Source organism: Neoarius graeffei, chromosome 3 (assembly GCF_027579695.1).
Source record: "Neoarius graeffei isolate fNeoGra1 chromosome 3, fNeoGra1.pri, whole genome shotgun sequence".
Lineage (NCBI taxonomy): Eukaryota > Metazoa > Chordata > Actinopteri > Siluriformes > Ariidae > Neoarius > Neoarius graeffei.
Genome location: NC_083571.1, coordinates 52543019 through 52556607, shown reverse-complemented (window position 1 = coordinate 52556607; position 13589 = coordinate 52543019). Strand labels below are relative to the sequence as shown.

At 37.4% G+C, this 13589-nt stretch overlaps 1 protein-coding gene and 1 long non-coding RNA gene across 2 annotated transcripts in view; one reads left to right on the top strand and one right to left on the bottom strand.

Annotated features, from left to right (window-relative positions):
• Positions 1-271: 271 nt before the first annotated feature.
• On the bottom strand, positions 272-3800 carry LOC132882828 (uncharacterized). Its single transcript, XR_009654243.1, has 3 exons — positions 3729-3800; positions 2235-2303; positions 272-1432 (listed from the first exon to the last, which is right to left on the bottom strand). It is a non-coding gene; the product is annotated as an uncharacterized LOC132882828 (long non-coding RNA).
• Positions 3801-7075: 3275 nt separating this feature from the next.
• LOC132882573 (FACT complex subunit SPT16-like) overlaps positions 7076-13589 on the top strand; it is a 43262-nt gene continuing 36748 nt past the window's right edge. The window contains exon 1 of the mRNA XM_060915666.1: positions 7076-7160. Within this exon, the coding sequence (XP_060771649.1) occupies positions 7076-7160 (85 nt within the window). The remainder of the gene's footprint in view (positions 7161-13589) is intronic.

The window sequence follows — 13589 nt, the reverse complement described above, 5'->3', positions numbered from 1 at the left end:
GTTTATTTAACTTTAGCTTCCCCTACAGCCCTATCACATGTAAAAATATTTTCACTAAAAATTGGAAATAAATTGTATGGTTATTTGTCCTAAGGCCGCAGTTATCCATAAGTATGCAGTGTTGGGCTTCTCACAGCATCGGAATTTCAGCATGTATTTTTTTTTAAACATAAAATGATTATTCATCATTAATATCATAAATACATACTTCCGTTTGTTTTTTTTTATATAACAAACCAAACCGTTTGAATATCGATTGAAATTTGAGGAAGTTACGGTCATCTGAAAAGTACATATCGCTACCAACACAATGTAATGGGTAAGCCAGCTGTCTGAGGTAAGATGGCCGCCATGTGCGGACGTTCGACTTCGTTGACGGGCAACGGGGACGAGGCATCTAGTCTTCTATGTATATCTATGCCCCCCCCCCAAAAAAAAAGCTGATTGGTTGACTCAGCAAAATAAGCCAATCAGGATGCTCTTTGTCGAGCATGCGCTACAGGAACAGGCGCACACGCAGTCTCTCTCGCGCTCCGTCACATGCGCGATGCAGACATTAATGTTGCGCGTGCGCGCTCTTGCTCTAGATTCCGGGAGATATTCTCCGGTTTGCGGGCATCAGGGAGCCGCTATCAATATGCGGGAGACTCCCGGAACTTCCAGGAGACTTGGGATGTCTGCGATTTTCCCTGCAGACGAGAACACAGAGGAGGGGCTCTGAAATCAGCCTCATACTCACCAGAACCTCAAACATAAAAGGTAGATAAAAAACACAATGCAAGTAAAACGGCACATATAAAACGATCAGCGTAAACATGGCAACACTTAGCACTAACACGCCTGGCTTCCTGTCTGTGGCCTGGTTGGTGTCAGCAGAGGCTTTACAAGTCACTATACAGGTGACTACACACACAATTACAGGTAACACACACAAAAATACATTTATAACAGGCAAGTATATTGGAAGGAACTGGCACCCAATTGCGAACACACACACAAAGATGCATAGGATAACAGAGCAGGTTGGGGAGAAAAGAACAGCAAGTGATGGATGTTTTTGAGTAAGAATGCTTTCAAATGCCACCAGCTGGTGAAGTAGATACCCACAGAGCCTCGCTCCCAATAACAGGTCTCTCAAAATTATACAAATACTCAATCCTTTGCAAATGTACATTAAAACTGGACTCAGAATCAGCTCCAGCAGGTCACTGAGGAGGAGGAAGATGGCAATGAAGGAGATTCCACCTCCACTCTTATGATGTTGGAACAGAATACTGAAAGCCCAAAGCAGAGCTGGAAAACCCACACATTCACCAGTGATGAAGAAGATGGAATAACGGATCATTTTGTTTTCATAAAAATACCATCTGGGAAAAAGTTGGTCACAGTTGTACATGTACATGGCTTGTTCTCTCTTCTGCTTCTTTTTGTGCTGTAATAAAGTATGGTATGTGTAAGAAATAAAACATTTTCGAACACACGGTTATAAATAATCAATACTTAAGTCCTGAAACAGACCAACATGACATGAAGCTGATGACTTTTTATCAAAAGTATGTTCAGAAGTGTTTTATTGCATTTACACCACAGCAGTTTGCAGTGTTTACCATTTTAAATTTGCAAAAGAAAGGTATGTCTTATTTTTAGACATTTTTATTTCTACTTCATGTTGTGGAAAGTCCACATGACTACATCCTGTACATTTCTGTTATCGTCGCTATATACAAACATTCCCTCAGCAGCCTCTGTTTTCTCTCTGGTTTTAAGTTAATAAAACAGAAAATGCAGCTTGTCATGCTCCAGAGAAATTGTAAAGCAGTCTTTGCCTTTGTTCTGTGGATTTTCCCATGGTTACAAAGCCCTGACACTGAAAACTGTTTCCATTAATGTTAAATAAATGTCTCATTCACCATATCAATAATTACATTTTTCTTTCTTGAATGACATAACTTTCTTTTATTAATTTATCATTAACTGTCAGTGATGTAGAATGTACTACATACAGGTCCCTGTGAAAGAGCTGTTACTATGGAAATGATAATGGATTAAAAGGAGCGCATTAATATAAACTGTGATTTGAATTATAGTCAGAACTATCATCAGAGCTACAATACAGAAAATTAATCAAAAATCTTTACCAATCAAACTTAAGAATTCAAAAGTGCTATGGTACAATAATTTTACAATTATACTTATATCTAGAATTATGTTTGTATTTCAGTTACAACACTTACCAACACCACTGATGACCCAGAGGAAAATAACTGACTGAAAACCAAACTGGAGTCACACAATATATTTACCTGGAAAACATACCAAAACTATGACATAACATATGGTACATATATGGTATTATGTGGTAAAGAAAAAAAACATTAAAAACACAAAACATATTTCATAGTTAAAATTTTCAAAGTTGCCAATGTTTACCTTGATGCCGCTTTACACACTATTGGCATTATCTTAACCAGCTTCATGAGGTAGTCACCAGGAATGCATTTTAATTAACAGGTGTGCCGAATCAAAAGTTAATTAGTGTAACTTCTTGCCTTCTTAATGCATTTGAGGTTAATAAACAGTCTCATCTCATTCTCATTTCATTATCTCTAGCCGCTTTATCCTGTTCTACAGCGTCGCAGGCAAGCTGGAGCCTATGCCAGCTGACTACGGGCGAAAGGCGGGGTACACCCTGGACAAGTCGCCAGGTCATCACAGGGCTGACACATAGACACAGACAACCATTCACACTCACATTCACACCTACGGTCAATTTAGAGTCACCAGTTAACCTAACCTGCATGTCTTTGGACTGTGGGGGAAACCGGAGCACCCGGAGGAAACCCACGTGGACACGGGGAGAACATGCAAACTCCGCACAGAAAGGCCCTCGCCGGCCACAGGGCTCGAACCCGGACCTTCTTGCTGTGAGGCATCAGCGCTAACCACTACACCACCGTGCCGCCCGGTTAATAAATAGTGAATAATAAAATCCAGTAAATAGCCCTGTTCCACAACGGCATTGATTTTTATGATGTCAAGAGCCGCTCAACTAAATAAAGAGAAATGACAGTCTAATTTTAAAACATGAAGTGTCTTTTAATGAATATAAAGAGAAAAAAACAATGAATTACAAGGTGTGTCCAAATGTGTGTGTGTGTGTTTTAGTCGAAACGCCCATGTTTTTTAATGTTCCAGAATAAGAGCATTCATTTAAAAGTAGTTTCTTTTTTGTCATTTAAAATAAATTGTTTTGCATAACTTCCAAACACGACTCTAAATTGACCGTAGGTGTGAATGTGAGTGTGAATGGTTGTCTGTGTCTATGTGTCAGCCCTGTGATGACCTGGCGACTTGTCCAGGGTGTACCCCGCCTTTCGCCCGTAGTCAGCTGGGATAGGCTCCAGCTTGCCTGCGACCCTGTAGAAGGATAAAGCGGCTAGAGATAATGAGATGAGATGAGAACTTCCAAACACTTCACCTCCACATTCACATCACACTACACAAGCAGACCAATGAAACCTTCATAATGTAACTAAGTACAAATGGAGCTGGACAAATCAAAAGTTGTTTTCTAATAGCTGAAAAAATCTGGCATTCGAAACATCAACACAATGCAATTTCATCAATACTATTTGCAACATATTTCTGAAAATAATTAATCAGGATTTGATATCCTGTCTACAAATAGTCATTCATTTAAAAAATCACTGTTATGTGAAATAACTCACAGTTTTGTGCAGAACTCTGGTAACCTGGATTGAACTTAAATCGAACAGAATGTTTCATCTGTGAGTGAAAGCCTGTAGAAGATGGAATAAAAATTTGAAAGAGGAAAAGAGAAAGATGGTATCATGTGTCATTTATACCACACCACTGCTGAATTCTTGAATCTGATTGGTCAGAAAGAAGAACTTTATTCATCGCATGCATACTTGTGAAATTCCTCTCTGCATTTAACCCATCTGAAGCAGTGAACACACACACACACACACACAGAGCAGTGGGCAGCCATGCTAACAGGGCCCGGGGAGCAGTTGGGGTTAGGTGCCTCACTCAAGGGCGCCTCAGCCGAAGGCTGCCCCATGTTAACTTAACCACATGTCTTTAAACTGTTGACTCTGTGATTCAACTTTTGTGAAATCGTGGTGTTTTTCTAAATATTTCATTTTACTAACACTTTTATATAAACTGATATACAGTATCAGTGTATTAGAGTCTAATCCAAGTATATCTATATCTATATATATATATATATATATATATATATATATATATATTACACATAGTTATAATCAATTAAATATAGTTTTATTTTGTTGTCGTGTTCTTTTTTTCAGAGGTATTCATGCTGATGATGTTTATCAAAATACTTATGATCATTTTTTAAACACTTATTAAAGCCTTAGACTTGAGGGTGAAAAATATGCAATGGAAATGATAATGACAATGAAGACAACAATTATTATTATTATTATTATTATTATTATCCATGTGTTATTTTATTCATTTATCAACTTCCATTTCTCATCTCATCTCATTATCTCTAGCCGCTTTATCCTGTTCTACAGGGTCGCAGGCAAGCTGGAGCCTATCCCAGCTGACTACGGGCGAAAGGCGGGGTACACCCTGGACAAGTCGCCAGGTCATCACAGGGCTGACACACAGACAACCAAACTTCCATTTCTGCAAAATTAAGTTATTTTAAATTCATTTGTTAAGTTTTAAAATATATTTTTTAATGTAATCTGTGGTATTTACTGCATGAAATACTTGCTGAATTTGTGGGTTTACGTTTCAAATAAAACACCGTCATTAATCTGCCCTTTGCATCAGTGACATTAAATGGTAAATGATTATAATGTTTCGAAGAGCTCTTGTCATTGATGCATTTTAAAACACTCAGAACAAAAGAGAATAACTAGTAATGCAGTGGGAATAATAATAATAATAATAATAATAATCTTCAGTTGCTACTTTATTGCAGTTGATCCAAAGCCTATTGGTCCCTCACTGAACCACACGACAACTGCTCGAAAATTATAGCCAAACCTGACTAAATTACTTTGTTGTTTTGTTTGTTTGTTTGTTTTTGTTTTTCTACTTTTACATCTCTTCTCCTTTTTATATAAAATACACTTTTTTTTTTAACTCTTCTGTGTCTTGTTGTGTTCTGGGGATCACTGTAACCTCTTTATGCTCTTGAGCAACAGATAATGTTTATTTATTCAGAAGATGATTTTATCACAAACAACTTGTGTGGTACAATACCATCAAGAATAGAACTGAGCGGCTGAGAGTTAAAAACCTTGTTAAGTTTGAACCTAAATCTCTGAGCTACCAGTGCAGTCCCATGTGACGAACCTGTCAAACTTTTTCCCCCTTTTTTTCCAAGATGTAATGACTGTAATTGGTGAATCTTTTCTGGTATTGTGTCCTGAGCAAATAATAATTTCAACACATCAGTAAAATTAGTTCAGGTTTCTTCAAGTGCAACACCATTTTTACACAGCAGTTTATTGACTGGATGTCCTTCATAACAGCAGCAATTTACACAAGCATTGAATATACAATCCTCTTCTATACATTTTCTGATTTTATTTTTGATGTGAAATATCAACATTTATCCCCCAATGAGCAAATCTATTTTTGTTACAATTCCACATCTTTTTGAAAGCAATAATCAGGGGGAGTTGGTATAACTGTGTTAGAAGGAGAAAGCCACGTCTTACAGTGATAAAAAATACATCGCTATCGTAAAATAAAATGTTTATTTTTTGGCATCCACATCAAATTAATTGGTGTTAGTAGAAATACACAAGCGATGAAAGAATATTGTGTGCACTGATTGTTTGAGAAATTCAGACTATTTCTCAATAATCACCCCGAGCAACTCAGTAAAATGTTGGCCAATCGCTCGGTCACTGTAAGTGAGGAAGAATTGCAAATGATGAAAGAAAATGCTGTTCCTAAAAGCACTAAGGACTGCTATTAATCGATGTGAATAGCAAGCAGAATAAGATTATAAGAATTAATATCTGACCAGGCAATTGTGGTTAATTGAAGTTAATTAAAACACAATAATCATAATTTCCATGAAGGCAATGTGAAAATTTCCATAAAGCACATAGAATTAATTCTACTGTACACACATTGTTGACACAATTAAAAAAATATATATCAAGAGTCCCCTAATCCCAAATTAAGCCATCTCCCTGTCCTATGATTAACTAAAAAAATTTAATGTAGATATAATCCCAGTCACTGAGGAAGAATAAATACTGTATGTGCAGAATAATAACAAAATTTTAAAAATTAAAAGCAGTATTTTGATGGAAATTTATATTCAATCTTGGCTCTGAGGGAGCTTAAGTTCCAGTGGTGCAAATATCTGCTGTAATATTTGCGATGTTGTAATGTAGACAGTTACAATGACACACACACACACACACACACACACACACACACACACACACACACACACAAGATTTTTTCCTGGTGTTGCTGTTGTTTGATATGTCATAGATTTTTCACTTCTCTTTTCATTTACAAACTGCCATTTTATCCACAATTCTCAAGAAGGTAGCTGCCTGATGATGACAACCATAAGAACATTTCTGGTATTTTCTGATATCTTCATAGACTCAGGTCTTCACCTCAAACTGATCTCTGATCAGTGTTCATGTCTGTGTGAGTTTGCTGTTTATGAACCCTGAGCTGCTCCTTACAGACCAGTACACACAGCAGGGGGTCCGAGATCACTCTGATCAAATAGGCTGAGAGATGTGACTCTGGTTTATAAAAGTAAAATGGACCAGAGTTAAATTTGAAGATAAGCACAAGGCCAGCTGTTGTGCAGAAAGTGATGTGTGAATGTGGAAACGATCAGCACTGCTGAGCTGGGCTTGATGTGGTCAGATGCAGGAGAGGCTTTGCAAGTGAGTATGCATGTGATGACTAAAATGCAACAAGGCAAAAAGCTAAAAATCACATTGAACCACATATTTATGAACTGCAATCCGAAGACAATCAGCCACAGAATGATACAGGAAATGGTGGAGCATAGAGGACAGAAGACATGAGCAGAGCGAAGCTGGTGTTTGAGAGAAAGCACGCTCTTCAGAGCCACAAGTTGGTGGAGGAAAAGACCACAGATTCTACATGTAATAAATAAACGAATAAAAATCCTGATATCTGTAAAATACGCTTCAGTGGAAGAATTGAAAGATCTTGTAGCACTGGACTTTACAAGGCTGTCTATTAAATATGATGCTATAATTGCACTCAGGAGCAGCTCAGCCAAGTCATTGATGATGAGGAGGATGATGAAGGTTGAAATTTGGCCTCCTTGTTTGTGGAGAGTGTAAAGAACAAGAAAAGCCCAAATGAAAAGCAGCAGGCTTACACACACACCAGTGACGAGGGAGACGCTGATCATCAGGCCATCATGATGAACATGAAGAAGAATGTCTGTTATACCGTACCAGTAGTCATAGGGAATCGGGTTATAATAGTACGAATAATTGTCTACCATCGACATTGATGAGTTGTTCATGATCACGCCTTGATAATATTCCTCAAAATATATGTTGTCTATGATCACAAGCCATGAAGTGGTATCGTAGCAGAGCAGCCTTGAAAAACAAATCACAATGAGACAGAGTGTGTACTGTGTAGCTTGTGTAAAGTGCAAGGTTTCTACAAGTTTATAACGGCCACTTACTAAAGTCACAGACAGGCCACTGAGATGAAAATCTGCAAAAGCCGCTAGAAGGATGCACCACAAGGAAACCTAGATGAAAATGACATGGTGAAAAGTGCTGCTCTTCGAATTTTTCTTTTTCTTTCTAATGCCTTTTCTGGCTGAGTTAAAATGAACAAGCAAATGCAAAATGATGATTAACAAAGCTGTTATCTGCTACAATAAGTATTCAGGCTTCTACACATGAAAAACTGTTACAGTCATCGGTGGTTATTTGACATGACACAATGAAACATATGTAAGAAACATTTAGTTCATAACATATTGGTAAAATGATATCAAACTGCATTCACACTAACCAGTGAATTAAGTAATCTCATCTCATCTCATTATCTCTAGCCGCTTTATCCTGTTCTACAGGGTCGAAGGCAAGCTGGAGCCTATCCCAGCTGACTACGGGTGAAAGGCGGGGTACACCCTGGACAAGTCGCCTGGTCATCACAGGGCTGACACATAGACACAGACAACCATTCACACTCACATTCACACCTACGGTCAATTTAGAGTCTGAATTAAGTAATATCACATGAAAAAGAGTGCTGTTGTACTGAATATGACACAGCGTGACTGTGATTTCGCTGCAGGTAATCAGCTATGTGAATACTCGGTACAACAGCATTATTGTGAATGTGATGTTGCTTTTATATAACAGTTCACTAAACAAGAACTTATTATTCAGTTACTTACATTTCAGACACAATATGGCTAAATATTTTGTTTATTTTTGCTACGTCAGCTAAAATATTTCCCAATGAAGCCACAGCTGGATAGAGAGTTGCAGATTGCCATGAGATGCTAAGAGTGACTAACAGCCCGCACTGAGTGTATTATCAGTTTCAATGTAAAGATCTTTTGCTATAATTGGAAATGTATGTGGGGAACAGACAAGCTGAGTGACACAAACAGTGAAATGTAACAGTGCTGTTATACTAAATACCAGCATCTATGGAATGGCACTTGTCCAATCAAATTAGCGGACTAAAATAAACTTGATGTTGTTCTTTGTTTCACAATCAGCAAGATTTGCTATATAATTTCAGAAAATATGAATAAATCCTTTACCTAAAATATTTAGATTACCAGAATATTAGATTTGAGTAAATTTGTACATTAAAATGTAAGGTAAATGAAGCTAGTTTGAATCAGTGAAATAATTATGAAATATATAATAATTATTATGAAAAGCATAAAACAGTGATTAATTATGACAAAAATATTTTTAAAAAATATTAGCAATGATTATTGTAAAATTAATTTTAGACAAATATTTATATTCAGAAAAATACAACACATTATTTTGAATCATAAATGGCTTGAAGTTTTCCCTTACCTGAATTCAGTGGTGAGTGGTAGAAATTAATACACTCTTCCTTTCTCGCTTACAATTTAGTAGTGAACATAAGTACATAAACACCACAACTACTGTCAGCAACATGTGTAGGTGAATGCCTATTTATTTTATTTTTTGAAAGCGCACCAATACATGCACACTTAGACACTTGTGTATATGAAAAATGATTGGAGGTAATAAAGAGAGGGGTATATGTGTCTGGGTGTATTTAATTTTGTAGATTGTATCTACATGGCTTGTAAGCAGCTGAAATGCTGCCACACAAAGCCCTCCCTTCCAGATGCACACACCTTTATCTCTGAGGTCATACAGGAATATCTTGCTCCCAAACAGTCATCAGAGTGGTATAAAACATGCAACTATATTAAGAAGAAAAGAGCATAATTTATTTTAAGTTTCCCCTGATTCTTCATCAGAGGTCAGTGTCGAAGCACAGCATCACTCCTGACCGGATATTTTTGTTTGTGGATTGTTTCTCAGCTCAGCCATAACACTGAAGATAAAAATCTCAGATTCACTTGTAGCAGTGCCACACACATTAACATTCAAATAACTTGTCAGTGTCACTGCTGTGTTAAGAAATATCCACCATGAAAATAATATCTAGTCAGCTGTGTTGGTTCCTTTCCACTGTTGGACAGGAAGAAGGTGGGTGACAAATACTGCAGAGCAATAGATCCATTACAGTCAGTAACTGTACACTTACAAAGCACACCAGGTATAACTGTAAACTGGCGAATGAGTATAAATACAAGGTGTTCTATAAAAACTAAGATAAATATATATTTTACTTGCAATAAAATAGTATTATACAGTGGCCTATTAAATGTATAGTTGCCCAAATTTAGGCTACACTCTCTACTGTCAAGTACAATTTGTTGCTCTGAGCATTTCCTCTCATCTGACAGCATTAGACATCTTAAACCAGTGTCGGTGTGGAAGTACTCGACTCTGCCCTTTGCATGGTGGCGCAAAGAGATGAAGTTTATGTTTGAATGGTGAATGTATACAGAGTGATTTACTCCCCGGGCGAAACCCCCTGCTGGCGCCCCCCCCCCGCCCGTCTTGTTTTTTTTTTCGGGTTTTTTTTTTTTTTTTGGACCGTTTTTTTTTTCGCACCCGCGCTCGTGCGCCCCCCCCCGCGTTGGTCTCTGTATTAGCCAACAGAACGTTAACAGCTTTACATGGTCGTTTAAACATTTCTCGTCATGTGTTGTACGTCGCGGACACGGCCCGTTATAAATTTGCTGTTACCAGAATGGCAATGATCAAGTCGTAATGTATTACTTAAGACTCTGTGTAATGTCATAGTAGTGTAGTACTATGGTAGTAAAGTCTTTTTGATGACTAGTACAACGTTCCGCTGGCGGGATTGTGCATATTATGGGGCGACGACAAGTTAGGCACACACACACTGATGACGTCACCTTTTTTTTTTATTTCGGGGGGGTTTATTGGGGGACCTTTTTTTTGGGGGGGGGGGGGGGGGGACCTTTTTTTTGGGGGGGGGGGGGGGGGGGGACCGTTTTTGTTTTTTTTTGCGCCCGCGCTCGTGCCGCCCCACCCGCGATGCCGCTGCCCGGTCGGACCGCCCCCAGGACCGCCCCTGAATGTATACATCACAAGTAAACGGGGTTGTTTTCTTTGCTTAATACAGGCCAATAATTTGACCCTTCTGAAACACAGTAACATCTTTCCCATGAGCAAGGGATACATTTTCCCACGTTTGTTCATGAAATGCACACTGCATCAGTTCAGGTGCATGCATATATATATATATATATATATATATATATATATATATATATATATATATATTATGGCATGCCGTTCAGGAAATTAATCTTTGAATATATTGAATGAATCCCTGAATATATTGAATGAAACTCTGAATATATTGAATGAATCCCTGAATATATTGAATGAAACTCTGAATATATTGAATGAATCCCCGAATATATTGAATGAAACTTTGAATATATTGAATGAATCCCCGAATATATTGAATGAAACTCTGAATATATTGAATGAATCCCCGAATATATTGAATGAAACTTTGAATATATTGAATGAATCCCCGAATATATTGAATGAAACTTTGAATATATTGAATGAATCCCCGAATATATTGAATGAAACTCTGAATATATGGAATGAAACTTTGAATATATTGAATGAAACTTTGAATATATGGAATGAAACTTTATATTCTGCCCCCGCTCCCACAGCTCGGCAGACAGACAACAGGTCCCAAGAAAAACTCTGACTCAGAGGAGAGTATTAGAGTATATTGAGAAACGCTGTAAAACTCGACAGACAAAATTTACAAATTAGTTTTATATACAGAAAATACCGTTATACAAATATGATCCACGAGGGAAATGACTTTGTCACCGTAGCTTCGTTGCACATAAAAGAAGTAAACACTAATAAAACCACAAGCATTCGCCAGAGTGTTAACAATGTCTTTATTGTTTAAAATAGCCGCAACCAAATCCCGAGCCGACTGACTCATTTTTGCTGCAGGACGGCGGCATTGCCTTCATGACGTCGTTTCATTCCATATATTCAGAGTTTCATTCCATATATTCAAGGTTTCATTCCATATATTCAAAGTTTCATTCAGTATATTCAGGGATTCATTCCATATATTCAAAGTTTCATTCAATATATTCAGGGATTCATTCAATATATTCAAAGTTTCATTCACTATATTCGGGGATTCATTCAATATATTCAAAGTTTCATTCCATATATTCAGAGTTTCATTCCATATATTCAAAGTTTCATTCAATATATTCAGGGATTCATTCAATATATTCAAAGTTTCATTCACTATATTCGGGGATTCATTCAATATATTCAAAGATTAATTTCCTGAACGGCATGCCATAATATATATATATATATATATATATATATATATATATATATATATATATATATAGTGTATGTGTGTGTACAGTATATGTATGTGTATAAACAATTCCTGATACATTATTTTTCCGAGTGGAATTTTTCTTCCATTATTCGGAGGCTCCAGCTGGAAGATGGGATAGCATGCTATAACATATCTGCGATGATCTGGCGATTAGTCCAGGGTGTACCCTGCCTCTCACCCATAGTCACTTGGGATAGGCTCCAGTTTGCCTGTGACCCTGCACAGGATAAGCAGTTATGGCTAATGGATGAATAGATGGATGCTATAGCATAGTGTGGTACATTTGCATACTGTGGATGTCGTGGATCATCCGGGTACCATTCAACTACTATTAAATGCCTACTGGCTATTAAGACACCCTCCATTCTGCTTTTTATGTGCTAATAGTATGTAGGTATGCTTATTCGGGCACTGCCTATTTGTTTGTTCAGCTCGGTGTCCTTTGGGGCCATTATGGAGTCTCACCAAGGTATCCGTTTTGGTGTTCTTGGACCCCAGCTTGAGTTAATGAAGACATTCAGATTCATGATTCTTGGATTCAGTGTCTTTAATAATTTAATGCATTCAAGGTTTCTGTGATCAGTGATGATCAAAACAAAAACTTTTTTTTTCAGGTTGTGGCCATGAAATTACTGCTTCTACCTTTGTTTGGTCCAGCTCCACTCACTGAAGCGTGGAAAATTCACATTTCTTCTCTCTGATGCATGATTTGTGTATTCTTGCTCAGTGGATAAGATGATCATAAAATCATACGTCATGCCAAGGTCGTTCAGGAATTCACAAAAGCCTGGATGATGGAAGGGGCATTGGACATTGCAACATTCATAGTGACATGAGACATTGCTCGACATTCATAGTGCCTGAAAGTAGTAATGAAGGCTCTCACTCATTCCTCTCTGTGATGTTTTATATGAACCTCCTATGTGTAACTTTACAAAGATAGCACTTCTTATCTGTTCGAGAGCTGATGGAACCACTGGCCATCGATACCTGTACTTCACTGTTACTGCAGACTCTGTCCTTTTTCCCCCACAAAGAAGAACCCTGCAGCTGCAGGACAGGTGGAGGGATGAGTGCAGGCCATCATTCATACTAATCTCACTTCATACTAAGGTAAGAATGACCTCTGCTGACTAGAAGGTGTGATATCACAGGCTGATGAGACACTCATATTTGTTTTGGTTATTTATCCTGTCCATTTAATTGTGTTCTCATTTCCTTTTAATGTCACAGCCTGATGATAAATCATCTTGTAAGACTGAGTTATAACAGTGATTCATTTCTTGTTCACAAGAATAAGTACAGCTATTTAATGATTTCTGAGTTACATTGCTGGTTTCGCACCCACAATGATAGAAGATGGAAGCTGTATTGCTTTTTTACAGTACACCTTGCCCAGATGCAGTTAAAAATGTTCATGAAGAAAGTAGTGGATTATCCTATGACATATTACACATCATATAATGATTTCCACTGGGATATATGAGCAACATAAAAAATTTTATATTTGTTAAAAAAACAAAAAACAAAAAAAATGG